Source organism: Melozone crissalis, unplaced genomic scaffold (genome assembly GCF_028551555.1).
Source record: "Melozone crissalis strain CALT ecotype California unplaced genomic scaffold, PUWL_Pcris_2 ptg000045l_1, whole genome shotgun sequence".
Taxonomy (NCBI): Eukaryota; Metazoa; Chordata; class Aves; order Passeriformes; family Passerellidae; genus Melozone; species Melozone crissalis.
In genome coordinates, this window is record NW_026535823.1 from 9,379,979 (window position 1) to 9,407,794 (window position 27,816).

Consider the following 27,816-nt stretch of genomic DNA (forward strand, 5'->3'; position numbering starts at 1 on the left):
GTGGGAGAGTGCAAGGCCAGGCTGGACGAGGCTCTGAGTACGTCCCTGCCCACCATGGGCTGCTCCGCACGGCCCCTTCCGTCCGGAGCCGCTCCGGGCAGCGCCTGCGGCAGCGCGGCGGGCGGGGCGGGGCGGTGCGCGGGGCACGCCGGGAGCTGTGTGCTGTCAGGGCGCGGGGCACGCTGGGAGCTGTGGTTCCCCACCCTTTGTCCACGTCGACCCTCTCGTTAAGCCTTCCCTGCCTGCTCACGTGACCCGCGCGCCGCACTCTCTCATTGGCCCAGCGGCGCGCGCTAGAGGAGGGGCGGTGCCGGAAGCGGCGGCGGCGCGAGGCCGTTTCCTTGGCTACGCCCCCGCGGGCGCGCGCGGAGGGGCCGGGCCGGGCCCTTCCTGCCCCGGGAGCCGCGGGAGCGGCGATGGGCCCGCAGCGGGACTAGCGGGCACCCGGCCGGCCGCCATGGCCCTCAGCGCAGCTCCGGGCTGCCGCGCCGGGGAGCGGGGGCCCCGCTGGAGGAGGCCCTGGAAGCTCCTGGCCCTTGGCCTGCTCTCCGCCTCCTCCGTGCTGGCGGCCGCCCCGGGCGCCGAGGCCATGAGCAGGGAGGAGAAGCGCCGGCTGGGGTGAGCGCAGGGACGGACGGACGGAGGGAGGGACGGACGGCGGGCCGGGGCCGGGCCGGCGTGTGCGCTGCCCCCGGGGCTGGGATGGGCTGGGATCGGTGACTGCAGAGCTTCGGGACGGCGTCCCCTGTCCGTCCGTCCGTCCGCCCCCGAACGCTCCGGGGGCCGCGCGGTGCCGGTGCCGGCCGTGCTGGGGCCCTGTGTGCCGGAGCCTGGCCGTGTCCGGGCCAGCTCCGCCGGCTGCGGGGCACACGCGGCCCCGGCTCCGCTCCGGGATCGAGCCGTGCGCTCTGGGAACATGGAGCTCGCCTTGGAGCTCCTGGCAGGGCTTGCTGAAAAGGGGCTGGGGGTGAAAGTGAGCAAAGGTAAGAGCAAATCCCCGCTCGGTTGGCTTAATTGTGGCCGGGAGAGTGCGGGAGTCATAAAAAAGGTAAATGTTGACGTGTGTTCTGCCCAGTTCCTGTATGTAAGCTAAACTGCTCCGTCCCCGTGCACGTACGTGTAAGACGCTGATTTTTTATCGCAGTTTTTAGCTGGAGGGTAAATATTACAACATATCTAGAAATGCATTTTCCTGCATGGAGCGGGACTTGTTAAAACAAATTTGCAATCAAGAGTATTTTGTGTTAGTATGCTTCTGGGGGCAGTTTCATCGGCCTCTTCCCATCCGGTGGTCAGTTGTACAGAGCAATAATGCAAAAAGTCTGCTGGAGAAGCAGTGTGGATGCTCTCACAGTTGTTAAGGTTGGAAAAGGCCTCCAAGATCATCAAGTCCAGCTGTCATGTATAAGTTGATATTTAACTCCAGTGTTTACAGTTACTGGGATTTTCCATCATGGGTTCTCAGGATAATTTGTGCAATCTTTTATATGTTTTCTTCACGAGGCTACACAAGGAATTGAAATTTCATCCCCCAATTTGTTTTAAAATTTTTGCATTGCACTTAAAATATCATCTGATACCCCAGGCATGTGCAGGCCATGTCCTGCTGGGGTTTGTGTTTGCCTGTAAATGTAAGTTTTAAGCAGTTGTCTGTGTGCTGCATCACCCAGCAGCTCGGTGTGTTTATCTTGGGTTTTTTGCCTGCTGCAACCTGAGAGGCACCTGGGAAAAGCACCATCCTCTGCTCTTTTGATGCCTTAATGCACTAGAGTTAAAACTACTTCTTGAATTTCCAAGTCATTGAACTAAATTGGATATTTACAATATAATTGTGGCGTTCCTGGCTCCTTTATGTTCTGTCTTATCAGCAGAGATTGTGAATTATGTTGATGGTAGAAATTAGCATCCTTTTTTCCTTGCAGGGCTCCTTAGTGAAACAGTTAGGAATGATCACAAGTAGTGGTGTGTCTTAAAAAACAATGTGTTTTTTTGGGAGTTTTTATGTGTGGAAGTATTTCTGTTCTTTCAGACATATGAAACAAAAGTAAGGATTTTCTTTAGTTTTTGCTTGCCAAGAGATCCCCAAATAATTTCGTGTTAGGTGAAGAAAGAGTCTTTCCTTTCTGGAGTGGACAAGAGTAGCTGAATCAAGAAAAATTATTATTCTGTATTTCCTTTACTTGAGTAGAGTATGTTAGTGGAGGACCTGTGCCTGACATTCAGATATTAAAGTGTGATACATGTAAGATGGTGTGTTAAAGGCCATTGGGAGACAGACACTAATGCTTTTCCTTTTTTCTTTTTTAGAAATCAAGTGCTTGAAATGTTTGATCATGCATATAGCAATTATATGGTAAGTGAAATACTTGTTTGGTGTTTTTCAGAGGAGTTGTTGCTGACCTAGGGGAGAAAACAACCTACAGTACATGACATTCTATAGAAACATCTGGGAAGGAGAGGTGAAAACAGAGCTAAAATAAATAACAGCACCTGTAAAGCCTTTAAAAAGACCACAAGTGTTACTTTCAGGAGGGTTGTGAAGGCCTTTAGAGTGCTAACTAAGAATTGCTTGTGGTAACTCTCCTAATCCATGCCTGACAGCTTTCCCAAACCAGTTCATCTCATGTCAGGCTATCAACAGTAAAGAATTTGGTTTGAAACTCCAGGAAAAGGATCTTTGGGAGAGCTGTCTATGGGCATTAGACTCTGAAGAACACAAATTGATCTTACTTACTTTGTAGGTAAAAATGACATTTAATATTTCTTCAGTGGTAAGCCATGTCAGATGCAGTTTGGGCGTTCTCCAGACTGTTTGCAGAAGAGAAAGGGAATCTGGTGCCATATCCCAGGGTGTGACTGTCATATGACCATGGGCCATGCTGGCTGTGGTTTCTTTTGCTCTGACTTGTGATTCCTGTGCAGGTATCCTCCTGTTCTGGATCTCTGAGCCATCCCACACACCCTGCTCTGGCTTTGTTTACAAAAGCTTAACAATAAATGGTTACTTGGAGTGCACTTCCTCAAGTAAAAGTTACTTTAAAATATTCTATAAGTAATACACTTCTGAGGAGACAGTGTGGATTTGACTAAGATAAATATAAAAGATTAATTCTTACTGGCTTCATGTGAACATTCTTGCACATTCTTTGTGGCTGTTACAGAAACCCCTCTGAAGTTGCATCAGTTCCTGCAGCACAAACTGCTGTTTCCTTGCAGCATCTTGCCACATGTCTCAGGTTCTGTGTTATGGGTTAAACTTTAATATGTAATTCAAACTTAAAATCTCAGGAGTTATAACTTTATACAGCATGGGAGAGACAGGACTGTAGAGTGGACAGAAAGCTAAGCCAAGAGGATTTTCAAAGGGGTGCAGTTTCTCCTTTTAACTTAAGCTCTGGACTTTTGAAACCTTTAGCAGTTAAACATCAAGGCTTTTTGGTTGTAATTTTTGTAATCTGGTTCCATGAAAAACACTTGGCTTGGATTTCCTCAATGGAAAACTTATGTGTTTGGCAAAATTGGACAAAATATTACAAGGAGCTGTGCTTCTACTGTTCATTGTGTGATAAATTGGCAACTGGTGGGGGTCTTGCCACATCTGAAGCAAGAAACTTCTGTCTGAAGGAGAGAGAAAACTTCAGCTATCCTGGAGACTTTGAAGCCAAAAGGATATTTATTTGCCACGTATGCTGGAGCACTAAACAAACAGAGAAATGTGTCTTGCTTGTTTAAAGCTGAAGAAAAGATTAGAGTATCAGACTTGATTCTGACAACAGGAGAATGAAGTGTTTTTGCAGGTGTTTTTGAAGCAGCCAGCTGAAAAGTTTTGATTTTCTGTTTCTATTAATACATATTTTAGACATTTGTATTTAGAAGACTGAAAATTCGTGTTTGATTGCAGGGGAAATTCCCTTGCCTTTTTTTTTTCTTTTTAAAGTTGTTAACAGAAGCTTAGAAAAAGCTGCTGGGTTTTTTCAGTCCTTGAACTACATTTGTAATAATGGGGATATTTCTCTTCTTGGCTGTCAGAACATGTGAAAATGACATGTCAGTCACTTGAGGCCAGTGACAAGTTGGGAAATAACTCAGTGCAATAGCTGCTTATTCTCTGCTGTAGGCAGAGAATAAGTGAACTTTTATTTTTCAAAATGCTTCAAGTTCTTTATTTGTAAAGCTAAAAGTTTATTTTTCCAGATTTTTTATCACTTCTCTTATCCAAAATTTAAGCCAAAGATCTCAGTTGTGACATTGTTTTTGTTGTGTACTTCTTTAATCTGTTTTTCTGAATACTTTGCAGAGGTATTCAGAAACATCTAAGCTGTACTAAAATGATCTAGATTCTGCCTTTTGTAGTTAAACTTGAGGAGAACAAAGACTTGAGCAAAGACCAAAACACTCAGGAAGGTGGTATACAGGGAAACAAACCATCAGTTTCAAAAGAAGTTGCTGTAAGAGCTGTTTATTTATAGAGGAATGTTTCTTTTTTATTTTTATTTTATGCTTGAATACAGATTATTTTTGTACCATATATTTGGAAAGATTTTGCATGTGTTTACTTGCAGTTTCAGTGCAGCAATTGAAGTTTTTTCTCCTGCCACATGTTAGTTCTCCACTAGAAGTCAAACTGGAGACCTCAGTACAGCAGCCAGTTTCCTGCTGAAATAAAGAGAAAAGCTCTGTCCCAAACCACTTGTATTAAGCTTCTAAAGGAGGCAATTTCATGTTTATTTGAATTAGATATATTTAAGATTCATTGTCATTGATGTCAGTCTTATATTTGTAATATTTGTAAAAGGCTCAGTCTTGTTAAGTTTTGGTGGTTTTTTTTGGTGAATGTTATCTTTTATGTCTTGTGTAGTAATTCATCAGTGTTTTGTTTGAACTTCTGAGTTCTCTTACCTGTCACTGATTGTCACCCTCAGCCAGGGGAGTTCATTTTGCAGAGTCCAGTGAAGGCCATCAAGGTGATGGAGAGGCTGGAGCATCTTCCCTGTAAAGAAAGGCTGAGGGAGCTGGTGCGGTTCAGCCTGGAGAAGGGAAAGCTCCGGGGAGTTTAACAAGGGAGAGCTGGGGCTGTTCAGCCTGGAGAAGGGAAAGCTCCAAGGAATTTAACAAGGGAGAGCTGGGGCTGTTCAGCCTGGAGAAGGGAAAGCTCCAAGGAATTTAACAAGGGAGAGAGCTGGGGCTGTTCAGCCTGGAGAAGGGAAAGCTCCGGGGAATTTAACAAGGGAGAGCTGGGGCTGTTCAGCCTGGAGAAGGGAAAGCTCCAAGGAATTTAACAAGGGAGAGCTGGGGCTGTTCAGCCTGGAGAAGGGAAAGCTCCAGGGAATTTAACAAGGGAGAGCTGGGGCTGTTCAGCCTGGAGAAGGGAAAGCTCCAAGGAATTTAACAAGGGTGAGCTGGGGCTGTTCAGCCTGGAGAAGGGAACGCTCCAGGGAATTTAACAGGAGAGAGTTGGGGCTGTTCAGCCTGGAGAAGGGAAGGCTCCAAGGAATTTAACAGGAGAGAGTTGGGGCTGTTCAGCCTGGAGAAGGGAAAGCTCCAGGAAGTTTAACAAGGGAGGCTGTCAAGAAGACAGAGCCAGGCTCTTGTCAGGAGTGCTGAGAGGAAATGGGCATAAACTGAACCACTGCAGGTTCCCTCTGAACAGGAGGAAACACTTTTTCCGTATGGAGTTGACCCGGTACTGACACAGGGTGCCCAGAGAGCCCATGGACTCCCCCTTGCAGATGCTCAGGAGTTACCTGGACATGGTACAGGGCAGCTGGGTCTGGGTGACCCTTCTTGAGCAGAGGGCTTGCAAAAGATGAACTCTGGAGGTCCCTTCCCAGCTGCAGGGCTCTGTGGTGGCCATGCAGGTTTTCTGAAGAGCAGCACCATGAGGATTCCTTTTGCAGGCTCCCAAGGGTGGCAGTGAGCACTGTAACTGATTCCCCTGTTTTGTTCCCAACAGGAGCATGCGTATCCAGCTGATGAACTCATGCCTTTAACTTGTCGTGGACGAGTGCGGGGTCAGGAGCCAAGTCGAGGGGATGTGGATGATGCCTTGGGAAAGTTAGTGTCTGAAATGGTCACTGTAAACATCTAGGAATAGAAGTACAATTGGCAGCCCATAAAACTTGTTTGTTCAGTTGATTTGGCCAGAAACTTACACTTGTAGGAAGTGTTTTTGTTGTTATGAAGTTAACTTACACTTGTGTCTTTATTATTATAAAGTTAACTCATGTGAAATTGTACCTTAATTAGAAGAAGAGAATTGACCAGTGAATGAAATCCAAAAATAATTTTTTAATGGTCCTCCCAAGTATTTTCCATAGGAAAGCCTTCCAAATGTGTGCTGACATTTATGGTATTAGTAGTCCAGGTTATAAGGGTTAATGTTGTGCTGAACATAACAGTAAACTCTTACCCATGATGCTGGCCTAATAAGTGATATTTAAAGTGCTTTTTTAAAGTAGAAAGTTTTCTGAAAACAAGCAGTCCAATGATTATCATGTGTATGATAGCCTGAGGCCTTTGCTGAAGTATAAAACATTATTTCAGACATATTTTCTGTTCTTTCTTTCAAGGGAGTTGATAGTACAAAATACTGATCCTTTGACTAGCAGAATGTAAATTTAAGGACTGGTTTTTTCCATGTTAAATGGAATAATCAAAGGCAAAATTGACCTATTCTAAATGCATTTGTAATTGATACCTTTGAATATGTGCAGTTTATAGATCAAATTCTTTAATAACAAACAGCTGATTTTTTTTTTAATATCACTGTTTAATGTCTTTAAGCACAGTAATGTTAATCAAAGCTGAAATCCTTCTCTTAAATAGTGCTTCTAATTGTCTGTAGGATATTGAGCATGTTATTTTGGCTATGTTTTGTTATGTAGAAATGTTTTTTAGTCTAGAGATTTCCATATAATCCTGCTGCCTTGAAGGTATCCAAAGATACAGCAGATGAAAAATGTAATGAAAATGTATTTTGAATCCATTCTTTTTAATGACCTTTTTTAGAAGTAACATTCTAGCATTTGAGTAAACATACCTTCCAGCCCATTTGAGTAGAAATACCTTCCCCCCTGCTCTCTACCCTTAGATGCATTAAATTATTGTATGTATTTATTATTTTTCTGTATACAGGCTTTATTCTGTACCTTACAATTAGTTACAGTATTATGTAGCAGATTTCTTATCTAATTCCTATTTCTTGCCAGCTGCCTCATCAGTTGTGTTCTCTGCCAGTCTTTGCAATCACAGAATGACAGGGCGAGGGAGCTGGGTCAGTTCTGTTTCCCTGGAGAACTTAGGAGCCTTCCATATAGATGTGAAAGGCATAATTTCTCTCCTCTTGTACAGAAAAAGTTGTGAATTTGTTAGGCAGTTGTGCGCAGTCATTAGTTAATCTCTGTCTCCTGTAAAACAGCACTTACAAAATGCCCTTATGTCTTTACAAATTCAAGAGAATTATAATATAGGAACTCTTAATTAGAACTTTGGTGTCACATGTTGCCTGCAAGGTTTCAAACACTGGGCACTTATTGAAATCCTTGGTGTGTGCTCCTCAGTAGGCAATTTTAACTGTTCCACAGTGTTCAGTTTTAACACCATCGTGTTCTGTAAATTCTACTCTGTGTTGTGGGTGTGTCTTAGCATAGGAGCAGCTGTTGGAATTAGACATATTTATGATAGAATAATAGATATAATTCCTGGGATGAGGAAAGGTCCTCTCAGCTCTGGATGCACTGGAACAGCTCTGGAGAAAACCTCTGATCCTCATTAGGATCTTCTTGTTTCAGGCACTGTGGAGCTGACTTGATGCTCTCTTTTTATGGAATAATCACAGAATCCCAGCTTGGTTTGGGTTGGAAGAGCCCTTAAAGCCCATCCAGTGCCATGGGCAGGGACACCTTCCACCAGCCCAGGTTGCTCCAAGCCCTGTCCAACCTGGCCTTGGGCACTGCTAAAATAGTTCTTTATTTTAGAATAAATAAAGTAGTTCTTTATTTTAAGCCTACCACTTGCTAGTGTTGGAACAGTTTCTGGTATGAGAAATTTAGCTTGGAATGGCTTGTGATCTCAACATTTTTCCTTTTTTTTGAAAAACCAAATGAAACAAAGGCTGGAAAACCACTTAAACTTTTATGCTGGATTTCTTAATAGATTTGATTGGAGACAAGAAATAAAAATTAAATTTATTTACCAGAATTAAGAAAGCATTGCAGTAAATAAATATATCTGTAAGCATAGCCTCTTTGTCAGCTCCTATTCTGGTCACTAGCAAAGGGGAGAAACTTAGAGGTTTTGATATTAAACATGTTAAGTACTGCTGATTGTTTTGCAGCTGGTGGTCTGTGAGAATTTAGTTTCTTCCCTGGTATCAGTTACTATTAAAAATCACTTAATTCCTACAGATACAGATCTATAGTAAATCTGTTTTAAATTTTCTTTCATAGGTTTTCACTGACCTTAATTGATACCTTGGACACTCTTGTGGTAAGCTTAATCTGTTGATAAGCTTTGATAAAACAGAGAGATTGTTTTCTGATGCTCAGACTTATTTTTAGATTTCTTTTTCATGGCTGTTGATCTCTGGCTCTGTTTGAAGTGACTGTTGCTTGTGGGAACTTTGAAGTGCTGTGAGAATTGGAGTTGGTTGTAACCACTACAGCAGCTCCTTCACATTTCAGTGATACTTTTTTATATTGCTTTTATTTTGGCTCTAACTTAACACAAAAGAGTTATAGTCTAAAGCAAGAGACTCAGTTAGTGGTGGGCACCTCTTAATAACTGCTGATGTATTTCTGGTTTAAATTGTATGTTCATATTTCTTGGGTAACTTTGTGTGCACTGAAATATCCTGTATGCAAATACACTGTGACTGCATTAGCTGTACTGGAACTGAACACCTGCTCACTGTTGTATTCCAGGTGTTAAATAAAACCAAAGAGTTTGAAGAGGCTGTAAAAAAAGTAATAAAGGATGTTAATTTAGATAATGACATAGTTGTGTCTGTCTTTGAAACCAACATAAGAGTCCTTGGGTGAGTAACTTTTGTTTTCAAAACTCCTAAAAATGGGGATTTTAGGCAGTGTCTTTAAGACACTCTTCTGTGCTATTCCACCTGTTTGAAAGAGTTGTGCCTTTGTCAGTTTGCCTGAGAGTGGTTTTAAAATGCAAGGCAGGACTTGCTGCAGTGGTACTGGATCAAGCTGCCCCATCTCACTGCTGCAGGCACAGCTCTGCTGATTAAGAACCCCATGAGCATGCTGAGGGAGCAGGGGGATTGCTTTGGAAAAACAGGTTTGCAAATGTCTCTGTTCAATACTTGATTTACCACCTTTTGATACCTGGGGTCATAGATTATTTCAGCTTGGAAGGGACCTCTGGGGCTCAATGCTGGATCAGAGCATGTAATTTTAAGTTATTATATGACATTTTGGAGATCTTGGTTGCTATTCCTGTCTAATATTGATGAATCTATGAATCCAATGATAAACAAGAAGAATTGCTTCCCAAATCCTGATAGCAAACCTTGATTATAATGGGAATTGGATCAGCAGTCTAAAACCTAGGGTCACAGTTATGTACATGTCATCTAATTGTAGAGAGCTGTCCTTGCTGTTCAGATGAACAAACCTTTTGAGATGTGGATCATTTCTCTTGTGTTTAGAGGTCTCCTAGGTGGGCACTCAGTGGCAATTATGCTGAAGGAAAAAGGTGAATATATGCAGTGGTACAATGGTGAACTCCTGCACATGGCCAAGGAACTGGGCTACAAGCTTTTACCTGCTTTTAACACCACTAGTGGTCTCCCTTATCCAAGAGTAAGTTCTGTTTCTGTAATGCAGGATTATACTGTAATCATGACTTCTGCTGTTTTGATTTTATATCTGTTTCCAAAATCATTTCTGTATTTATTAAGTGGCAAGAAAATTGAAAGCTTATAAATTGCAGGTACTCTAAGAGCCAAGAGTAGTGAGATATTTACAAAACTAAATTTCCAGGAGCACTTGTGATGTTCTGAGTTCCTGATTTGTTGCTAAAAAAATTGTTCAGGTTACACTTTTAGAGTGTATTCTCTTAGTCAAGTGTCTAGTGAACCAGGCAATAGGATCTTGTTTGGGAGGGTTGAGATGTTGAGTATTTGTGGATAGTTCTCTGTGCATGTCTAGGTTGGCAGAGCAAAACCAAAGAGATTGTTTTTCCTTGTCTTTAGAAAGAGCATAGATTATATACTTGCTATACATTCTTAGGAATGGAAACTCTTTCAGCTAGGAAAAATAAATATATTAACCTCTATTTTTCTCTAGGTTAACTTAAAATTTGGTGTAAGACATCCAGAAGCACGAACAGGAACAGAAACTGATACCTGCACAGCTTGTGCTGGTACCTTGATCCTTGAGTTTGCAGCTTTAAGCAGATTCACAGGAACATCTATATTTGAGGTTTGCTTTCCATGATATCTTATTTTTTGCCTTAGCGTAGTGTTTACAGTTTGTAATTTTGGAAAAAGAATTCTGAGTTCACTAAATGCATGTCTTAGCTGTGCTGCACAAAAACTTTTGTATATGTTGAGATTTGTAGTGTTTGTGGGTTTTCTTCCAAGGTTTGATTTTTTTCCAATCATTTTTTAAATCACAGGAAATAATTTTGGTTGAAACTAGTTAGAGTAATACAGAAGTAAACCAAATAAATATTCTGAAGATCAGAAGGAGTTCTGAAATAGTTAGACATGAAACATCCTATTCCTTTCCTGGCATCTTAATTGAAATAGTCAGAAGAATCAGAGAGTTGAGTGTCTATGTTTCCCAATTCCCTGTTGCTGTTGTTGTTGCAGGAATATGCCCGGAAGGCGCTGGATTTTATTTGGGAGAAGAGGCAGCGCAGCAGCAACTTAGTGGGGGTCACCATCAACATCCACACTGGGGACTGGGTCCGCAAAGGTGGGGCTGAACCACAGCCAGGGGGGTCTCACCCACCCCCAGCAGGCTTACCTGGGCTGCTGAAAGATGTTAATGGGATGGGCAGTGGAGGAACATGCTGCCCCAAAGCCTGGCTCTGGTAGAGAAAGTGGTTTTATTCATGGCAAAGTGTTCCCTGATCCTCTTTAATACCAAGAGAGAAGTGCCTTGGGATGAATTTTCAGAGACTGCTATAAATACATGGGAGAAATATAAATAGGATGGGAGAAGTGATGTCCTGTGAAATAAGTGTCTTTTAATGCATGTCTGTCCATGTTATTATGTGCATTCATTCCGCAAAGCCTTTGGCATAGACACACAGTATTGTGTCTCTGCTTCCATCTTAATGTGCCTTAATTCCAGTGAAAGAAGGCTTTTCCTTTCACTGGAAGAGCCTTTAAAGTGGGAAAATGTGGAAAATACCCATATTGCTACATAAAGTAAACCCACCTTTTTATTTTCACCTGTTCCTAGACAGTGGAGTTGGAGCAGGAATAGATTCATACTATGAATATTTATTAAAAGCCTATGTCTTGCTGGGAGATGACAGTTTCCTGGAAAGATTTAACACGGTAAGTTAACACCTTGCTCAGGTTTGTGCCTTCTGCAATACAAATTTCAGAGTAATTGTGTTGTCAGCTGTTAGCCTGAGAAGGGATCTTTAGTAGAATTTCTGTGACTTCTGCTGTGTTCAGTGCCAGCTCTTTTTACTGAGGGTTTTTGCTAATCTTGGGTGATTAGCTGTCACATGAGCAGTTATTTTAACCCTGTCCAGTAAAACTCAGAGCCTTGTAGGCCTTTATCCATGTTCCCAGTGTGGGAGAAGCTGTATTTCCAGACCAATACTGCAAATGTTTCTGTAAAAGAACATAAGGACCTCTTCTTCCAAACCATTGTACAATTTCATTCTGTCCTTGAGCACCAAAAAAAAGCAAAGTGTGAATCTTGCTTTGCACTGCAGATCTTCAGGCCCAGGATGCATTTAAGTATACAAGCTGAAAACCATACTCAGTTTTTTTTTAATTCACAAATTACTGAGCAGCTTTGGTCAGCATCATAATTCTTTCATAAATGCATTATTTATTTTGAAAATAGCAATATCCATTAAAAACATCTTAAATCATAAAATTATTTTACATCATATAGCATGATTTTTTTATTAGAAGTGAATAATTCCATCATTAAAGTTGTAATACTTTAGGTGTAATGATGATTTCATGGTCCTAAGTGTTACATTTTCCTTGAGCTACATCTGGTAAGTGTTTCCTGTCAGTTTGGCTGATGTGCTCAGGATTGCACCTTCTGAAAACAAAGTTTGGGATTGGAAGTCAGCAACGTGGCAAGTGACCTAGTGGGTTTAGAAGTTCTTCTGAGCCACGCAGTCTAACTGCTTTGTGTGGGTTTTTTAACCTCCTTTTCCTCCTGAGATCCATATGCTTTGGAATTCTGTTGTTCAGAAAAAGCAATTTCAGCTTTCTTTAGAGTGTGCTTTAAAATTCAGCCAAAACAAATGTGCCTTAACTGTGATATTCCTGGTTTATCACATGGCTGCTGGATGTACTTTTGTGTATGTGTATTCCTTGGAAACGTGGTAAGCTTTGCAAGTGTAGTAATGTGGAGCTTTTCAGTATTTACTACACTTGGTTTTAGTTTGCAAAACTAGAGATGAGAGGCACTGCCAAATGTAATAATGATTGGAGATGTAGTACTGGCTTTTCCATCCAAATGCAATGCCAGTCTGGTCATCTGTCTCTCTTTTGGGGAATGAATTGATACAAACTCTGCTTTTCCTGATGTTTGGCAGCACTATGATGCCATAATGAGATACATCAGCCAGCCACCTCTTCTCCTTGATGTTCACATTCACAAACCAATGCTAAATGCTCGGACCTGGATGGATTCTCTGCTTGCTTTCTTCCCTGGATTGCAGGTAAGGTGTAAAACCCATGTACAGATGGTTTTAATAACAAAGAAATTATTAACTGGGTTGGATATATGATTTTCAAGCCAAGTGTAGTAATTTGATTTTCAGAAATACTGAGGGAACATCCCTGGCAGTGTCCAGGGCCAGGCTGGACAGAGCTTGGAGCACCCTGGGCTGGAGGAAGGTGTCCCTGCCCATGGCAGGGGGTGGCACTGGATGGGCTGTAAGGTCCTTTCCAACCCAAACCTTTCTGATTCCATGATTTCTGTACTTAGTCTTCTGTAGAGTCACTTCAATGCCATGATACAAGTTCATGTGCTTTGCTGGCTATGTTAAGTATCAGGACAAGTGTGTTCCTGTAATTTGCTTCCTTCACTCCTAGTCATGAAAATACTCCAATTAAGCTGCCTTTGTACTAGTAACTGGTTTTCTACTTTGTGTGCCATTGACATCTTTAAGATAACCTAAATGACATTTTCAAGTTCTCTGTAAATGTCAGAAGTCCTTGTTCTACATGGGCAATAATTTTAATGAGTTCAGTGATTTTGCTTAAAAAACTCTTAAGGAGTAGCTGTGACTTACACTGATAGGGATTAATAATTACAATATGTAGTGACTGCTCTGTAGCTTTACATGAACACACCATGAGTGTTTTTAACCTTGAGTATTAGCCCTATGCTTGGTGAATTAATGATACTTTTTATTATTTAATTTTAGGTGTTGAAGGGTGATATTAGACCTGCTATTGAAACACATGAGATGCTGTATCAGGTTATAAAAAAGCATAACTTCCTTCCAGAGGTAAGGTAGTAGTTTTTTGATTTTGTAAATCAAAAATTTGTATTTTTGATTGTGTAAACTGATTCTTACAATTCTTACATCAATTTGAGCAGTTGCAGATGCCCATTTGAAAAACTAGCAGGTATATATGTTATTAAAATCAGAGCTTCATTTCCACAGCATTCTTATGTGATTTGCAGTTCTGCAGGTCTGACAGCTGAGAGGATGTTCTGAAATTTTGTATAATGACTTTGAAAGTCGGCACACAAACTTACTGCAGATGCTGCAAGTCTTTGAGCAAGTCCATTGTGCACAGAAAAGCTTGTTTACCTGCTGAAGTGTGTGTCTTTAATCTGTGATGACTCAGATTATATTTGAAAGCTACTGACTCTGGGTTTAATTCTGACTTTCCTCTAGTGTAAGCTTATTTCTCTTAGAGAACATTTTAATTAACATCACATTCACCTAGTGTGGTTATTGAGAGCAAAGAATTCTAAGCACTTTTGAGGGAATGACTTTTGAGGGCCTTTAAAATGGTGTAATTTGGCTCTCTATGGGTTTTTTGTTGTATTTTTTGTGTTTTGTACTTATGAAGGAAACTTTAAAAGATCAGGTAGTTATATTTAAGCCAACAGACCACCCCCTAAGCAAAGACTTGGTTTAAATCTTAGTGTGAAATAGTTGTGAATATATGACAGAAGTGGCTTTTCCCAGTGCTCATTAAGAGTGAATAGGTAGACTAGGAAATTTTTAGATATCTGACATCTAGCCTGTGGTATTAATTTAGAAACAGCTGCTTAACCATCTGTCAGTGTGCAGTGACACTTGACTGCACTGGAGGTGTCAGGTGGTAGGTATGTTTGCAAAAATGGTGTTTAGCAAAGCTAGGCTGTTCAAGTAAACCTGTGTTTGGTTTGCATTCCTGCATTTATTTTATTTTGGTTCGTTCTTTTTCATCCTCAGGCATTCACAACAGACTTCAGAGTTCACTGGGCTCAGCATCCTCTGAGGCCTGAATTTGCTGAAAGCACCTACTTCTTGTATAAGGTACAGTCACATCCACTCCTCTGACTTTTGAGCACTTTTTCTTGCACCTGGAGTTTTGTTGCTGTTTTATTTCAATACAGAATTGAGTGGCATATCTCCATCTTAACTTATCCACTGGAGCCAGTTTAGGATATAAACAAGATGTAAGGTTATAAATTTTTTTTGTTTTATTTCATAGGCTACAGGAGACCCTTACTACCTAGAAGTAGGAAAAACCCTCATTGAAAACTTGAACAAGTATGCCAGAGTTCCCTGTGGGTTTGCTGCAATGAAGGATGTTCGTACAGGAAGTCATGAAGACAGGTAAAGTTTGTACAATTATCTTTTAAAGTACAAAAACACAGAAAAAAATCAAATTTCCCTGTGTAATTGAATTAGGATTTGAGGACCTGTCTGTCTTCACTCTGATAAACAAGCCTTGAATTACCTGTTTGTAATTGCATTGAACTGTGAATGCATTGAAACAAGCTGTGCACTGTTTCAGTAGGGTTACAGGTTGCTCTAGAAGAATATTTTCAGTTTAATAACCTTTCATTTGTCTGAGAGCAATAGATTAATTACTTTCAAGCTAAATATACTTCAAATCTGTAAGTTTGTCAGGAGGTTTATTTGTTTTTTTTCTGTAATGCTCTTTTGTACTGAATGTGCTGAATCATTTCCCTCCGAACACAGCTTCTTCCAAGCAGAAGGAATGCTAATGGAATTATGTCCAGCAGTGATAGTCATGAAGTCTTCAGAGATGGAGAACTAGGAATATTTATTCTACTGATGTTCTGGAAATGAGCTCTCCCTAAAGGATATCCCCTTTTTCTCCACAGGATGGACTCATTCTTCCTGGCTGAGATGTTTAAATATCTGTACCTGCTGTTTGCTGATAAGGAGGACATGATTTTTGACATTGAAGATTATATCTTCACCACAGAAGCTCATCTGTTGCCACTCTGGCTCTCCACAACAAACCAAACCATCTCTAAAAAAAATACAGTATGTAACAGCTCCAGTCTAAATCAGTTTCTGTGGTACACTTCCTTTTTTTGAGGAGAAATGGAAATAAAATCAGGAAAGATCATAGTCTGAGGAAGTGCACCAGTTTGAACACGTTGTTTAATAGGCACTATTTCATCATATTAACAGTCACAAGAGTAGGAATAATGAGTGGATTCTGCACTGCTGAACCTTGAGATACAAGATAGGAATTATTAGCAAGATTTTAAAAGAAAATCATTCCCCACTTCTGTATAAATTGGAAGATAATACAGTAGGATAATTTGTACCCATCTTTATTTTTTTTATTATTTCTTCTAAAACCTAAGGTTTTCTTGTTTGTTCTTGTGAACAAATTTTGAAAGGTTTTTGAGACAGCTGTGGAATTAATTTGACAAGATACAGAGCTACAGACAGATTAGGGATGTTTAATCACTTTGGTCCATGCAGTAGGCACCTATTGCATAAATATGAGAACAGTTGTGGGTTTATAAATCACTTAACCTTCCAAAATAACCTGGAGTGATACAACTGTGCCATGAAACATAATAAATCTTCACCTTTTTTTGATTTTGTGGTCAACAAGGTGACATAATTTGTCTGTAAGGCAATAAGAAAAAGGAAGAAGAGAAAGAGAAAATGATGTCTGAGACATCGAGGATACAAATTCCCTTATTTGTGCTTCTATTTTTAGCATTTTCTAAGAGTTTTAGAATAATGCCTGGATCAGAGGAAAAGGCTTATATTGTGTGTCAAGCCATATATCCTGGAAAAATCACTGTTTGATGGACTTTAGCATTAAGCAGTGACAAATTTTCAGTTATTTCATCTTAATGTCAAACACTGGTTATGTTTTAATGGATCATGGATTTGGTGTTAAATGTTCCTTCAGGGTGGAAATCCCACACCCTCTCTGAAATGTTCCTTCCCTGTGATTTATCTTTCTTCCTTGAGTTTTGGAAACAGGCTGGTTTCTGCACTAAGCAAGAAGTTTTCTGAAGGGTCTGAAAGAGCATTTTATGTAACTTTTGTTCCCAATATAAGAATTTAATACCTTTGAGACAGGCAGGGTTCTCACAGCTAGTGCTGTTCTAAGTGCTGGCCTAACTTAGTTTGTTCTATTGAGAACTGCAAATGTTAATGAAAAGCCAGTAGAGAGGATAGAATAAATTGCTCAAATGCACTTTTTTAAGCTCTTTGAGTCAAAGCTGCAAATGGGCATAATCCAAGTAAGCAAAACCCATTGAAAATGGTGTCAGGTGGCTGAAAGGCTGTGATGTTGGGTGTTCCTCTTTTATGGAATTTTATCTGAACAGATGGAATGTGTAAATGATTTTTAACATAAATACAGTGCTATTAAAACAAACTGTGAGAGAGATACTTGGTGCTATCAACCCAACATCCTGTTTGTATTTGCTCTCATAAACAAGAAAGGTCATGTCTTAGTAACAGCCCTTTAGGTCTTGGGTTTTAGGGAGCCTTGAAATCCTTGATTTTTCATTGGCCAGTATGTTACAAACAGGAGGGGTCAGTCTTTTTAGGTAGATGAATGCTACATAAATTTTTATGGGTTATGAAATGAGCTTGCCAGTTATCTATAGCCAGTTATTTGCTAAGCTAAAGACATGGTAAATGTGGCTCCAAACCACCAGACATGTTCCACATGGCTTCACATGTTACAAACCAGCAGTTTGTGCAGATGTTCACTCTGCCATCGTTCCTGAAAATAGAAATTGTTTGAATTATATAGAGATTCATCCTTGCTCATCCAGACTTGCAAGTCTGTGTGGCTCCTGAGGAGGAGAATCTTTTGTTCACATGAAAAGATGTGACATTTTTAGTAAGAATGACCTAAAGCCTGCAGCTGGTTACTCACTGTAAAGCCGGTATCAGGTGAAACCAGAACTACTGCCTTTGCTTGTCCAGCACATAAAATACAGGGCACTGGCTTTGTCATGAGCAGGCTTGACAAGGACTGTCTACTAGCAGAGGATTAGCTGTTTCTGAAAAAAAAAATCTAGAAACTGTATATAAATTTAGTAAATTACAAATGAGAATGAGTGTTGTATTCATCTGTCCAAGGGGCTGCAGTGCACTGGCTCCCCCCTGTTGCTGCCAGATGTCCCCAGAACACAGATAACTTAAGTTATTGATGTTCTTTATGTAAAAACAGAACCTGCATTTTGTTTACTCTGTATCTTTGATTTTAGAGCACAGAGTACACAGAGCTGGATGACAGCAACTTTGACTGGACCTGTCCAAACACGCAGATCCTCTTCCCAAATGACCCCATGTTTGCCCAGAGCATCCGCGAGCCTCTGAAGAACGTGGTGGATAAGAGCTGTCCCCGGGGCATTTCCAGAGCGTAAGATGGATGTTTCCTCTCTTTGTTAGCTCAGGACTGAGTGGAACAGGCCCTGCTCTGCAGGGAAGGAGAGCCATGAGGTGTGCTGGAGCTGGCAGTCCTGGGATGGGCCAAAGGGATGATTCCTGGTCACAGGAAAAAATCGCTTTGGATTTCTCCCAGCAAAACTCAGCTTGTTTCCAGGTGGAATTAGCAAGTCTTTCAAAGCAAAAGGAGCTGAATGAGCTGCTTACCTTGGCTACAGCTCCCTCTTGGAGTATTGCAGAGAGTGTCTCTATTTGTAAAATACTTTCTGCAGTCTCCTGAACAATTCTGGAAGTCCTCTTTGTAGTAAGAAATGATGCTGCCACACATAACTGCACCCGTTTTGAGGAATTTAGGGCAGTATTAAGGCTGAGGAAGTTTATCCTCCTGACCACCTCTTCTATATTTGTATTTCATGAATAAAACTGAGTTGGAACTTTATGGGGCAAGCTGGGTTTGGTCAGTGTTGCAATAATGCAGACTATTTACAAATGAGAGAGTATATAGCAGTTTTGTTATCAGTACTTGGGAGGGAGGTTTTGCACTATAAAATTATTGCTTATATAAAGACAACTTTACATAAAAGATAACTTGATTGAGACGTTGCATTCCACTGAAGCTTGCACTCAGTGTACAAAGAATTCCAATCTTGTGATGGCAGAGCACTCTAGAACACTAGAGTTCTGTTTCGAGGATAATCTGATTTTTAAAGCTTTGATCTCTGATGTCTTTTGGCAGAGAGGAGAGTTTGGGAAGTGGACCAAAACCACCACTGAGAGCCAGAGACTTCATGGCCAGTAATCCTGAGCACCTGGAGATCCTGAAGAAGATGGGAGTCAGTTTGATCCACCTGAAAGATGGACGAGTACAGCTAGTGCAGCATGCAGTGCAAGTAAGATGACCTGGCAGGGTTTTATTTTTTAGAGCTCTCAGCAAAGTCCTCCCAGCAATGATACTTGACACCTGGAGCTTCAGGAGGGGCAGCCACCCTGTGGAAGGAGGCACATGAACTGGATATTGTAGCTATATTTAGCAGGCTGATGCTTGTTAATATTTTTCTCAACAACACTTTTAACTAATCTTCCAGTAAATTAGGTAGAGGCTGCTCAGATTGAAGTGATGTGGCCAACAGCATCTTGGCTGAAAACACTGCTTTCAGTGTGAGATACTTCCATCTCTTTATGAGGTCTATATATTTGTATATTTTCAGTTTCCTGGGTGGTGCAGGTGCTAAACCTTTTGTGAAATGATGCTTGAGTGGAAGTGAGCATCCACCCTGTGTGTACAATTCTTTGTAGCAGTGGTCCAAGCAAGCACAACTTCAGCTTCTTTTCCCCGAAATTCCTCAAACATTTAAGATAAAATTGTTTATTGATTGCTTTCTCTGCAGGCAGCAAGTTCCCTGGATGCTGAGGATGGCTTAAGGTTCATGCAGGAAATGATTGAGCTCTCCAGCCAGCAGCAGAAGGAGCAGCAGCTCCCTCCTCGAGCTGTCCAGATTGTTTCCCATCCCTTCTTTGGCAGGGTAGTCTTGACTGCTGGGCCAGCACAGTTTGGGATGGACTTGTCCAAGCACAAAGCAGGGGTATGTGAGATGTGGGTGTGTCTGTTCCTCTCTCTGTTGCACAAGCCTCAGCTCTACAGTGCTGCTGTTGTTTGAGGACTCCAGCTGATCCTCCAGGTGATCCGTTAATTACAGGGTTAAAATGACAGGCCCAGTGGTGACAGTGACAGGGGTTACAGTAGTGGGGTGAGTGGCTTATCTGTCTGTGCTCCGCTCCTGAGTCAGCAGCCATGCTTTAGGATTTAAAACACATGCACAGCATGAGTTGCAAAGCAAGCTCATCCAGTCTGCAGTGCACAGCTAAGAGGATGGTGATTTAGGAGAAGTTTCCCTCTCATGTCAGCCAGGAGCTGGCAGAAGCTTTTTAGAGTTAGAGCAAGTTGTTCTAAGGAAAGCTTTTCTAGAAGGCTCTGTGTAGATGGAAGAGGGCAATCCACAGAGGCAGGGGTCCCTGTGGGAAGCAGTAGGAAAACCCATGTTGCAGCCCCAAAGAAGAGTTCCAGACTTTTGCAGTTCATAGGACAAAAAATTTCCAGAGACAACACTTCCCAGGTGTAGACAAACCACACTGATTATGAGAATTATTTTATTATGAGAATTATTCAGTCATTCTTTGCTTCTAGAGCTCCACTTTCAAGGCACAGATTGTCTGCACTGACACAAGACAACACTAAATGCAGTAGAATGACTGAAGGAACAGAAATACATGGGAATCTTTCACAAGCATGACCATAGTGCTCTAATTCTCTATTTTTGTTTTTTCCAAACAGACAAGAGGATTCGTTGCAACCATTAAGCCATATAATGGATGCTCAGAGATCACTAATCCTGAGGCAGTGAAAGAGAAAATTGCTTTGATGCAGAGAGGCCAGTGCATGTTTGCTGAAAAGGCACGAAACATTCAGAAAGCTGGAGCAATAGGAGGCATTGTCATTGGTAAATACAATTCCAAGTTCTTAATTTGTGTAAATGTAACCTAATTTTACAGATTTGAAGATACAGGAAAGCTGACAAGCTTTAAGCTGAGAAGCACAGTAATTGTGCTTTCAGAAGATGAAGAGATGTTTGGGGTTTGTCAGGTTCTGTGCAGACACAAATTGGGATGAGGGGTTGTCAATGTTTTTGCAGACTAAAAGTTGTTACTTTAAGGATTGCAGGGTGCTGTCAGTACTAACTCCTGAGGAATAATTGGGATAGAAATGAAAAGTGGAGGAAAACACAGGGGAGGCTGTTGCAAGTTCAGCTGATCTAACAGAAGTTTGCCCTTTCCCTGGTGCTCTCTGCCTAGATGACAACGAGGGCAGCAGCAGTGACACAGCCCCTCTCTTCCAAATGGCTGGGGATGGCAAGAACACAGATGACATCACCATTCCCATGCTATTCCTCTTCAACAAGGAAGGGAACATCATCCTGGATGCCATCCGGGAGTATGAGGCTGTGGAGGTGCTCCTTTCTGATAAAGCAAAAGACAGAGGTAAGGTTTGAGGTGATTTATGTAAATCTAGCTCCCCTCTGTGCTGTGGCAGAGTGGAAAATGGACAGGAATGATTTGCACTGCAGCCCAGAGGTGCTGTGGTTTTCTGTTTGACACTGAAATTAGATTTTTATTAATTTTTTTTTTCTGAGAGATATCATTGATATCCACTCCCCCACAAGGTAACGTCCAGAAATGCTGTTCCTAAATGTCACTTTGGCTTAGGAGAAAATGCAGCCTTTTGGATTCCTTTTGAACCCTTTTTGTCATCAGCTGCTTTGAAGCAGCATCAGGAACAGCATGTTTCCAGTGCCCTACATTGTGAGCATCCCTCCCTCAGCAAGATCCCTAGTGACATTCCTGGGACCCAAAAGGAGAGAGACAAGTGCTGGAACCATTTTGCCTATCTAAGGAGAAGTGGTAAACATGAGAAATAAGGCTGCTGACCTCAGATGTTTCGTGGATGTTCTTGTATAATGCAAGAAAATTGCAAGCTAATACATTCCCAGTTGAAATGTTTGAATGCAGCAGAAAAATCCAGATTTTCCTCTTGTAAGCCTTCCTTGTAGCACTGCTGTGTCCAAGCAGAGTAGGTAAGAACAAGTATCCAGAAAGTCAGCCTATTTGCAAAGGGGATATGCCAATATGCCAAAATCTTGTCTTGTTTTTTACAAATCCCTCCTGTTTATAACTATGCTTAGTGCTGTGACAAAATGCTGAATAGAGGATAGCTCTGCCTTTGAGAGTTTGTAATCCATGTCTGCTTCTTCCCCCTCCTCGTGCTTCCGTTTGGAATCCCAGCAACAATCTTTAAAGGTAAAATGATTCCAAACTACATTATTGATAGCAGTAAGTATCCCATGTCAGCAGTGGCATGTGCAGTTAAATTCCCAGAAAATCCTGAAATATCAGTGTCCTTCTTATAGCCATAAGCATCAAACCCAGGGAAATGTGCATGACTAAATTGGGCAGTTGTTGGGAGCTGAGCTGGGACATGGGAGACGTGTGTTACTTGCTTTGAGTGGGGAGGCTCTGGCTTTGGCTCTCTCAAATGCACAGTTCAGCAAACCTAGGAAACTCTGTCCAGCTCCCAAGTGCTCAGATGTGGGATCCTGGAGGATCTGGGAGTGCTTTAAAATCCAGCATTAAAGTTCAGTGCACGCAGTGATTATTTGCTTAAAGCTGAAGGAGGGTAACTGGCACTGACCCACAAGTCATGCCTGAAGTTTGAGGAACCAAAATGAGCCTCAATGTATTGTTTGCCCTCCTTTAAAATGTTTTTAAAAGGCTTCCCTCCTATCCCTCTGTAAAACACATTCTTCAGTACCATTAAATTTTCATATCACTGGAAAGTTTGCTCTTCCTTGAAGAAATAAGGCCAAGGGAAGTGACCTTGATTTTCAAATACATAATAAAATGTTGCATTCCTATGGTTGTTTTAACTTTTTTTTTCTTTTTTTCCTTCCCTTTCAAAGACTTGGAAATGGAGAATATGGACCAGAAATCATCAGAAAGTGATGCACACAAACCAAATTCCGAGGAAGCTCCTTCAGACTCTCAGGATGCTGGAGCAGTCGGTGAGGAGCCCGAAGGAGGAGGAGAGAGCTCTGCTGTTGGTGACCCTGATCCTTTGTCTGCTGCCAGCACAGCCAGTGCCAGTGTTTCCATGGCACAGGAGGATCCCCACACCTCTGGATCTGCAGAGGCCAGTGCTCCAGAGCCAGCATGCACACCAGGGGACAGCCAGCCTCAGGAACAAAACACCCAGACAGAGGCCACTTCCAAAGCTCACTGGGATAGCAAAGTCCAGCCTATGGAATCCATATTAGCAGACTGGAATGAAGATATAGAAGCATTTGAAATGATGGAAAAGGATGAGCTATGACTTGTAATAATAACTTATTTGTTAATAAACAAATGGAGACCTCTTTGGGTAGAAGTGAGGCCCTGATATCCAAGAAAACATATTCAGTATTGGGATGAGCAACCAGGTGTCACCTGGAAAACAACACAGAATTCCAGCACAGGCTCTTTGTATGTTTTAATTTTTCCTGTTTAAAAATGGGAACGTGCAATCAAAGCATTTGGGTGGCCCCGTGGCTGGTGCTGTGCCCCAGGTAGGGACGAGCCTGACTCCTGCCTTCCAGGCTCTGAGGGGACTCTGGGGCTCTGGGAAGCAGCTGAGCAGGGTGGGGTGACACACCATGGAATGGTTCTTGATGGGGCACCCACCATCCCCAGCTGAAAGCCTTCCTTACAGCAGCAGGGGAATTGTTTCCAGGTGTTTGCACAGCTGGAAGCAGTCTGCTTTTGTCTGACATATCACAGTGCTGCTCTTCACTCCTTGCACCCCTTGCCACGAGGAACCACAAGGGGACCTGGGAGTTCCCCTCCTGCTCTGCTTCCAGCTGCAGGAATGTCCAAACCAAAGCCAGAGTGTGAGCAGGTCCTGTCAGGGCGGCTGGGCCAGCCATGGGGCCACTGGGGAAAGCTGTGGGAAGCACCCAAGGCAGGTGTTGAGTCCCAGGTTGTTTCCCTTGGCCTCCCAGGTGGAAAAACTCCAGCCTGCCCCAAAATCTGGAACAGTCTCTGAAAGGACACAGCTCCATCAGCTGTAGCAAAACCTTTTTCTACAAGTTTGACTTCTAGCAGCTTGACTCCATGTTCTTTTTATATCCAATTTGTGTGTGTGGTGTTTCAGGCAGGGAGGCCAGGGCCAGTGAGGAAGAGCAACAATTCTGGCTGTTGGGTGGATAGTTCAGGGTCCAGGGGAGTTATCCCAGGCTCTGGAGTTTGTTACAGGTAAGTGGGAGTCCAAATTTGTTATCCACATTATATTGAAGTAAAAATGGGGAGGTTTAAACAACATAGAGGCATTTTGACTGTGTCCAAAGAAACTGCCAAAAACTAATTAACTTGATTTATATAAACTGCTTTTAGTGACTTGTGGTTCAAAAAATGGTTTTATATTAAAGACAGAATGAACACTGCCTATATGCTGCACCAGGCTAAAAAATGCAGGTTTATGTTCATCTTTGCAATGGAGTAAATAGAGAGGAAGCCCCACTCTGGACTGCACCTTTGATTTAGCTGGTGAAATGACACGTGCTGAATATGCAACTGTTAATTAGCACAGCCATACTCTGTATTTATAGTCTGTACAGTGAGCAGGGCAATCCCAGGCATGTTGGATCCATGTACTCAGCCACACTTGCTTTCAAAAGCCTCAAAATGCACAGGCACCTTTTGAGAGCATGGCAGTCCATCTAAGTATCATCCAGAACTTTAAATCACCAGGGTAGGAGGGAATTTGAGGAGAAATAGTGAATAAGTGTCCTTTGAAAGAAATTAGCTCTTAAATGGAGTTGTCATTCCTTTGCACAAGTAACTGTCTGGAGGCTTGGACTTGAAGCAGCTGGGGGTTTTCAGTTGGGAATGTTTTTATTTATGGGTTTTGTTACATGAGTTCATAGAAGGCATTTGACCATGGGAGCCTTGTAAGTGTCCTTGGTTCCTGGGAGTGCCAGGACACAGCCAAGTGCAGGATCAAACCATGAGGTGCAGATCAAACGTTTTCACTCAGAGAATTTCATTGATCTGTCAGTGCTCAGTGCCACAAAAGGAGCATCTTTGTTCCCATGCTTTCTGACATGGACATCATCTTCCTTCTTGGTAGCTCTTTTGGTGGAAATAGAATTATTTTTATATCCTAGAGGCCTCTGGTCATTACTATCTCAAAATAGCAGCTAAAGGTTTTCTTTTTTTTTACTTGCAGATTTAGGTGTAGATGTCAAATGTTATTAAAAGGTTAACTTTCCTTGCCATCACCAGCTCATTTTTAGTAACTGCTTTCTCCACCTGTTATTAGAGCAGCAGGCATTACCTTTCAGGGATCCCAGAACTCCATGTGGATTTAGGGGGCAGCATTTTGGTGGTGGCCTACCTCAGATTACTGTTGCCTCCTTCCTTGTGAAGTGGTTTTTGTTTCATTTAGTTCTGCTTCACCTTTGAAACCATCACAAGAGCCATAGCTTTGTTTACAGACCTGAATCAGGCAAGGTTGACCTTTTGGGAAAGAGGAATTAAATTGGGGGGACAGTTTTATTCAGGTTATTTTCACTTTGTATCTCCTTATGAGGACATAGGCTTTGGTTTAACCTGTTCATATCATTCTGGAAAGAATTCAGTTTTCTGTTACTATCATCTTAAAAAGCAAAAAGAATGTATTCATAAAAAAGAAAAACCCTTTTGGAAAGGGGAGAGAGTGTTTTTCCCAAATGTTTGGAAGTCTGCTCCCTGCATATGTAATTTTGCTCATCATTAATCAGGAATCACCCTTAGTGTATAGCATTGTACATTTCTTTGTATGGTATTGAAAACTGAAGAATTCAGGAATCACAGCTGCAACTAGCACTTATTCCATGCCATGTAATTCAGATCAGCCAATTAATTTCTCATTTGATCTTAGAGGAATCTTCTTAATTGTTTACATTTATTGTTTCTTAATGAAGTTTGAGAATGAGCCCAGCTCTGGTTCTCCTCCTCCTGCCAGTGTCCCTGAGTAGGCACCAATGAGTGTGTGTTGAGAGGTGAAAAACAGGACATCTTATGCAACAGGCATCAGTCAGAACATAGAAAACAAACCATTCTGTGAATGAAAATTGTATGTTCAGATTTTATAAGATTTTTGGTTTGTTTTTTTTTTAGCCAGACCAATTTACAGCCGTATATTTTCTTATGGAAGATGTCTAATAACAGGTGCTGTAACACTATTGTTGGGTTTTACTCTCTGGTGATAAATGTACCCAATATTTCTAAGGGCAACTATGTACTGTGATGTAAAAGTCTGGGCTAAAATGTACATAATCCGTGTACATAATTGTGTACTTGATTATAACTGCTGATTGTAAAGATTGAATAAAATGTAAATATTCTGGTCAAGCTGTGCTGAACTGATGCTCATTTCTGCATTGCTGTTGGCTGTCACTTTCAGCAGGGCAGTCACACCAGTCCTTCACTGGCAGCCTCAGTGCTGGAAAAGCCTGGAATTTTTGCCTGGGAAGTTGGCTGAACCCAGAGGTATTGTAATAACCAAAACACCACTTTTGAAAGTCTAGAACTGAAACTGGACAGGCTCTCAGCAACCAGATCTAATGGGACTATTTCAACCTCTTTTCTTTATGACTTGGGCATTATTGTTTTATGTTTAAGATCCAGAATCCAGACCCTCAAAAGTTCGTTTTGACTGCTGCACCTGTTTTATTTAGAATGAAAAAACCAGGTTTCACTTGGGCCTGACAAGGTGAGTCTTTGAGGGGTGTATCCCTCATCCTCCCTCTGTTATGAGCTCTCCTCCACCACCTCTATTCCTGTAAATTTTTGCTCTCTGGAAGTTAGGATTAAGAAAATTATGATTAAGATGCAGGAGTCCTAAATTCAAGTCTTTATTCAAGTGCTGAGCAGTGTTTGTGATATGAAGTAGAAAGCATTGCCAGCCTTGCTAGGAAAGTGCCAAATTCCTTCAGCCTACTGTTCCCCATTTTCTGGGAACATCAGGGCTTTGGGACTGGAGTGTTTTGGAGCACAGGCCCTTTCTTCCCCCTTCAAGAAACAGGGGACACCAGGTCCTCACTCCTCTTATTAAAACTGTATTTATTAATTTATGCCAGTGGATGTATTGAAGGCCTGTAGCTCAACTGTCATATTTCCATTTTCCATGCAGGTGTGCCACCCTTCACCCAGAGCACTTGAGCTGCTCTGACCAAAATTCAGCCACAGCTGCTGCTCATCCCATCAGTCCCAGTGGCTCAAAGCTGCTGTGGCAGGAGTTCCATTTTCTCCCCAGGTGCTCCATGAAAAGGTAATGTTAATAAACATATCCAGCTGGAATGGAGCCTGTAAAACCCTGTTAGCTGCAAAAGTTCACCCAGGCTATTAATGCCCAGCACTGGCAAATTCATCTCACCTAATGCTTTGGTGGAGAGCACAGAGTGATGGGCTGGGGCCCCTGCAGAGGAATTTTAGCCAGAATTGTGCCAAGAAGCCTGTGTGGTACCCGCAGGTGTTTTTGGGGAGCAGTGGGGCCACCCCAGGATGTCTTGGATGCCCCACTGGCTGCCACTCCAGGACAGACCTGATGGCAGCAGTGCAGGGCAGAGAATGAGAAGCAATCCAGAAATCCAGATTGATCCTTAAAAAGCCCAGCCCAAACCCTGCCCCAGCGTTTCTCTGCCCTTTGCCTGGGGCTGCCATCGCTCAGCAACACGGGGCTGGGAAGGAGCTGGCAGATTTTGGGCCCAGGGATTCAGGGAGGGACACAGAGCAGCAATGTGGGTGAGAAAAAGGATGAGCTGGAGATGCTGAATTTGATGCATTTCAAGATTTCCCCATGGACCTCCTGGCAGGCAGGTTGATGGTTTGAGACGTGCTTGAGGCTCCCCTCCGCAGCAAAAGCCATTTCCTCATCATCCTCTGGCCCAGTGCTCCTGGTGATTGAAGAAAATGAGCAAAAAAGGCTTAGAAACGCCTAAAATAGATGAAGAATCTGGGGAAAAGATGCTCAGGTGAGGACAGAAAAGGCATCTCCGCCCCGTGCTGGCTCTCCGGCGCTTTTATGTAATGGAGCACGTGGCTCCCCACGTTCCTTGTGGGGCTGGACACGGGTTCTCTGGCTGCCAGGCTGGAGCATCTCCCTCAAAT

The 27,816-nt window shown here is 42.1% G+C and overlaps 1 protein-coding gene across 4 annotated transcripts; it reads left to right on the top strand.

Moving 5' to 3' along the window:
• Nucleotides 1-439: 439 nt before the first annotated feature.
• Nucleotides 440-26,048, top strand: EDEM3 (ER degradation enhancing alpha-mannosidase like protein 3). Of its 4 annotated transcripts, none has more exons than XM_054285687.1 (21): nucleotides 440-618; nucleotides 2,308-2,353; nucleotides 5,954-6,054; nucleotides 8,448-8,487; nucleotides 8,922-9,034; nucleotides 9,665-9,818; nucleotides 10,305-10,439; nucleotides 10,832-10,937; nucleotides 11,430-11,527; nucleotides 12,760-12,885; nucleotides 13,597-13,680; nucleotides 14,623-14,706; nucleotides 14,885-15,009; nucleotides 15,525-15,690; nucleotides 17,901-18,055; nucleotides 18,818-18,971; nucleotides 19,470-19,664; nucleotides 20,414-20,579; nucleotides 20,932-21,117; nucleotides 21,919-21,966; nucleotides 22,593-26,048. In XM_054285687.1, the coding sequence occupies exons 1-21, from the start codon at nucleotides 458-460 to the stop codon at nucleotides 23,000-23,002; spliced, it is 2,853 nt and encodes a 950-aa protein (XP_054141662.1). In that variant the 5' UTR covers nucleotides 440-457; the 3' UTR covers nucleotides 23,003-26,048. The 4 variants fall into 4 exon arrangements, with proteins under 4 accessions (XP_054141662.1, XP_054141663.1, XP_054141664.1 ...); XM_054285688.1 differs by having other exon boundaries at nucleotides 21,919-21,933; XM_054285689.1 differs by lacking the exon at nucleotides 21,919-21,966.
• Nucleotides 26,049-27,816: the final 1,768 nt, after the last annotated feature.

Excerpts from the sequence above, each read along its gene's own strand:
- EDEM3 (XM_054285687.1), top strand. The coding sequence starts at position 458 with ATGGCCCTCAGCGCAGCTCCGGGCTGCCGCGCCGGGGAGCGGGGGCCC. Across the intron at positions 18,972-19,469 it reads TAGTGCAGCATGCAGTGCAA|GCAGCAAGTTCCCTGGATGC; the intron begins GTAAGATGACCT and ends CTTTCTCTGCAG. Across the intron at positions 19,665-20,413 it reads TGTCCAAGCACAAAGCAGGG|ACAAGAGGATTCGTTGCAAC; the intron begins GTATGTGAGATG and ends TTTTCCAAACAG.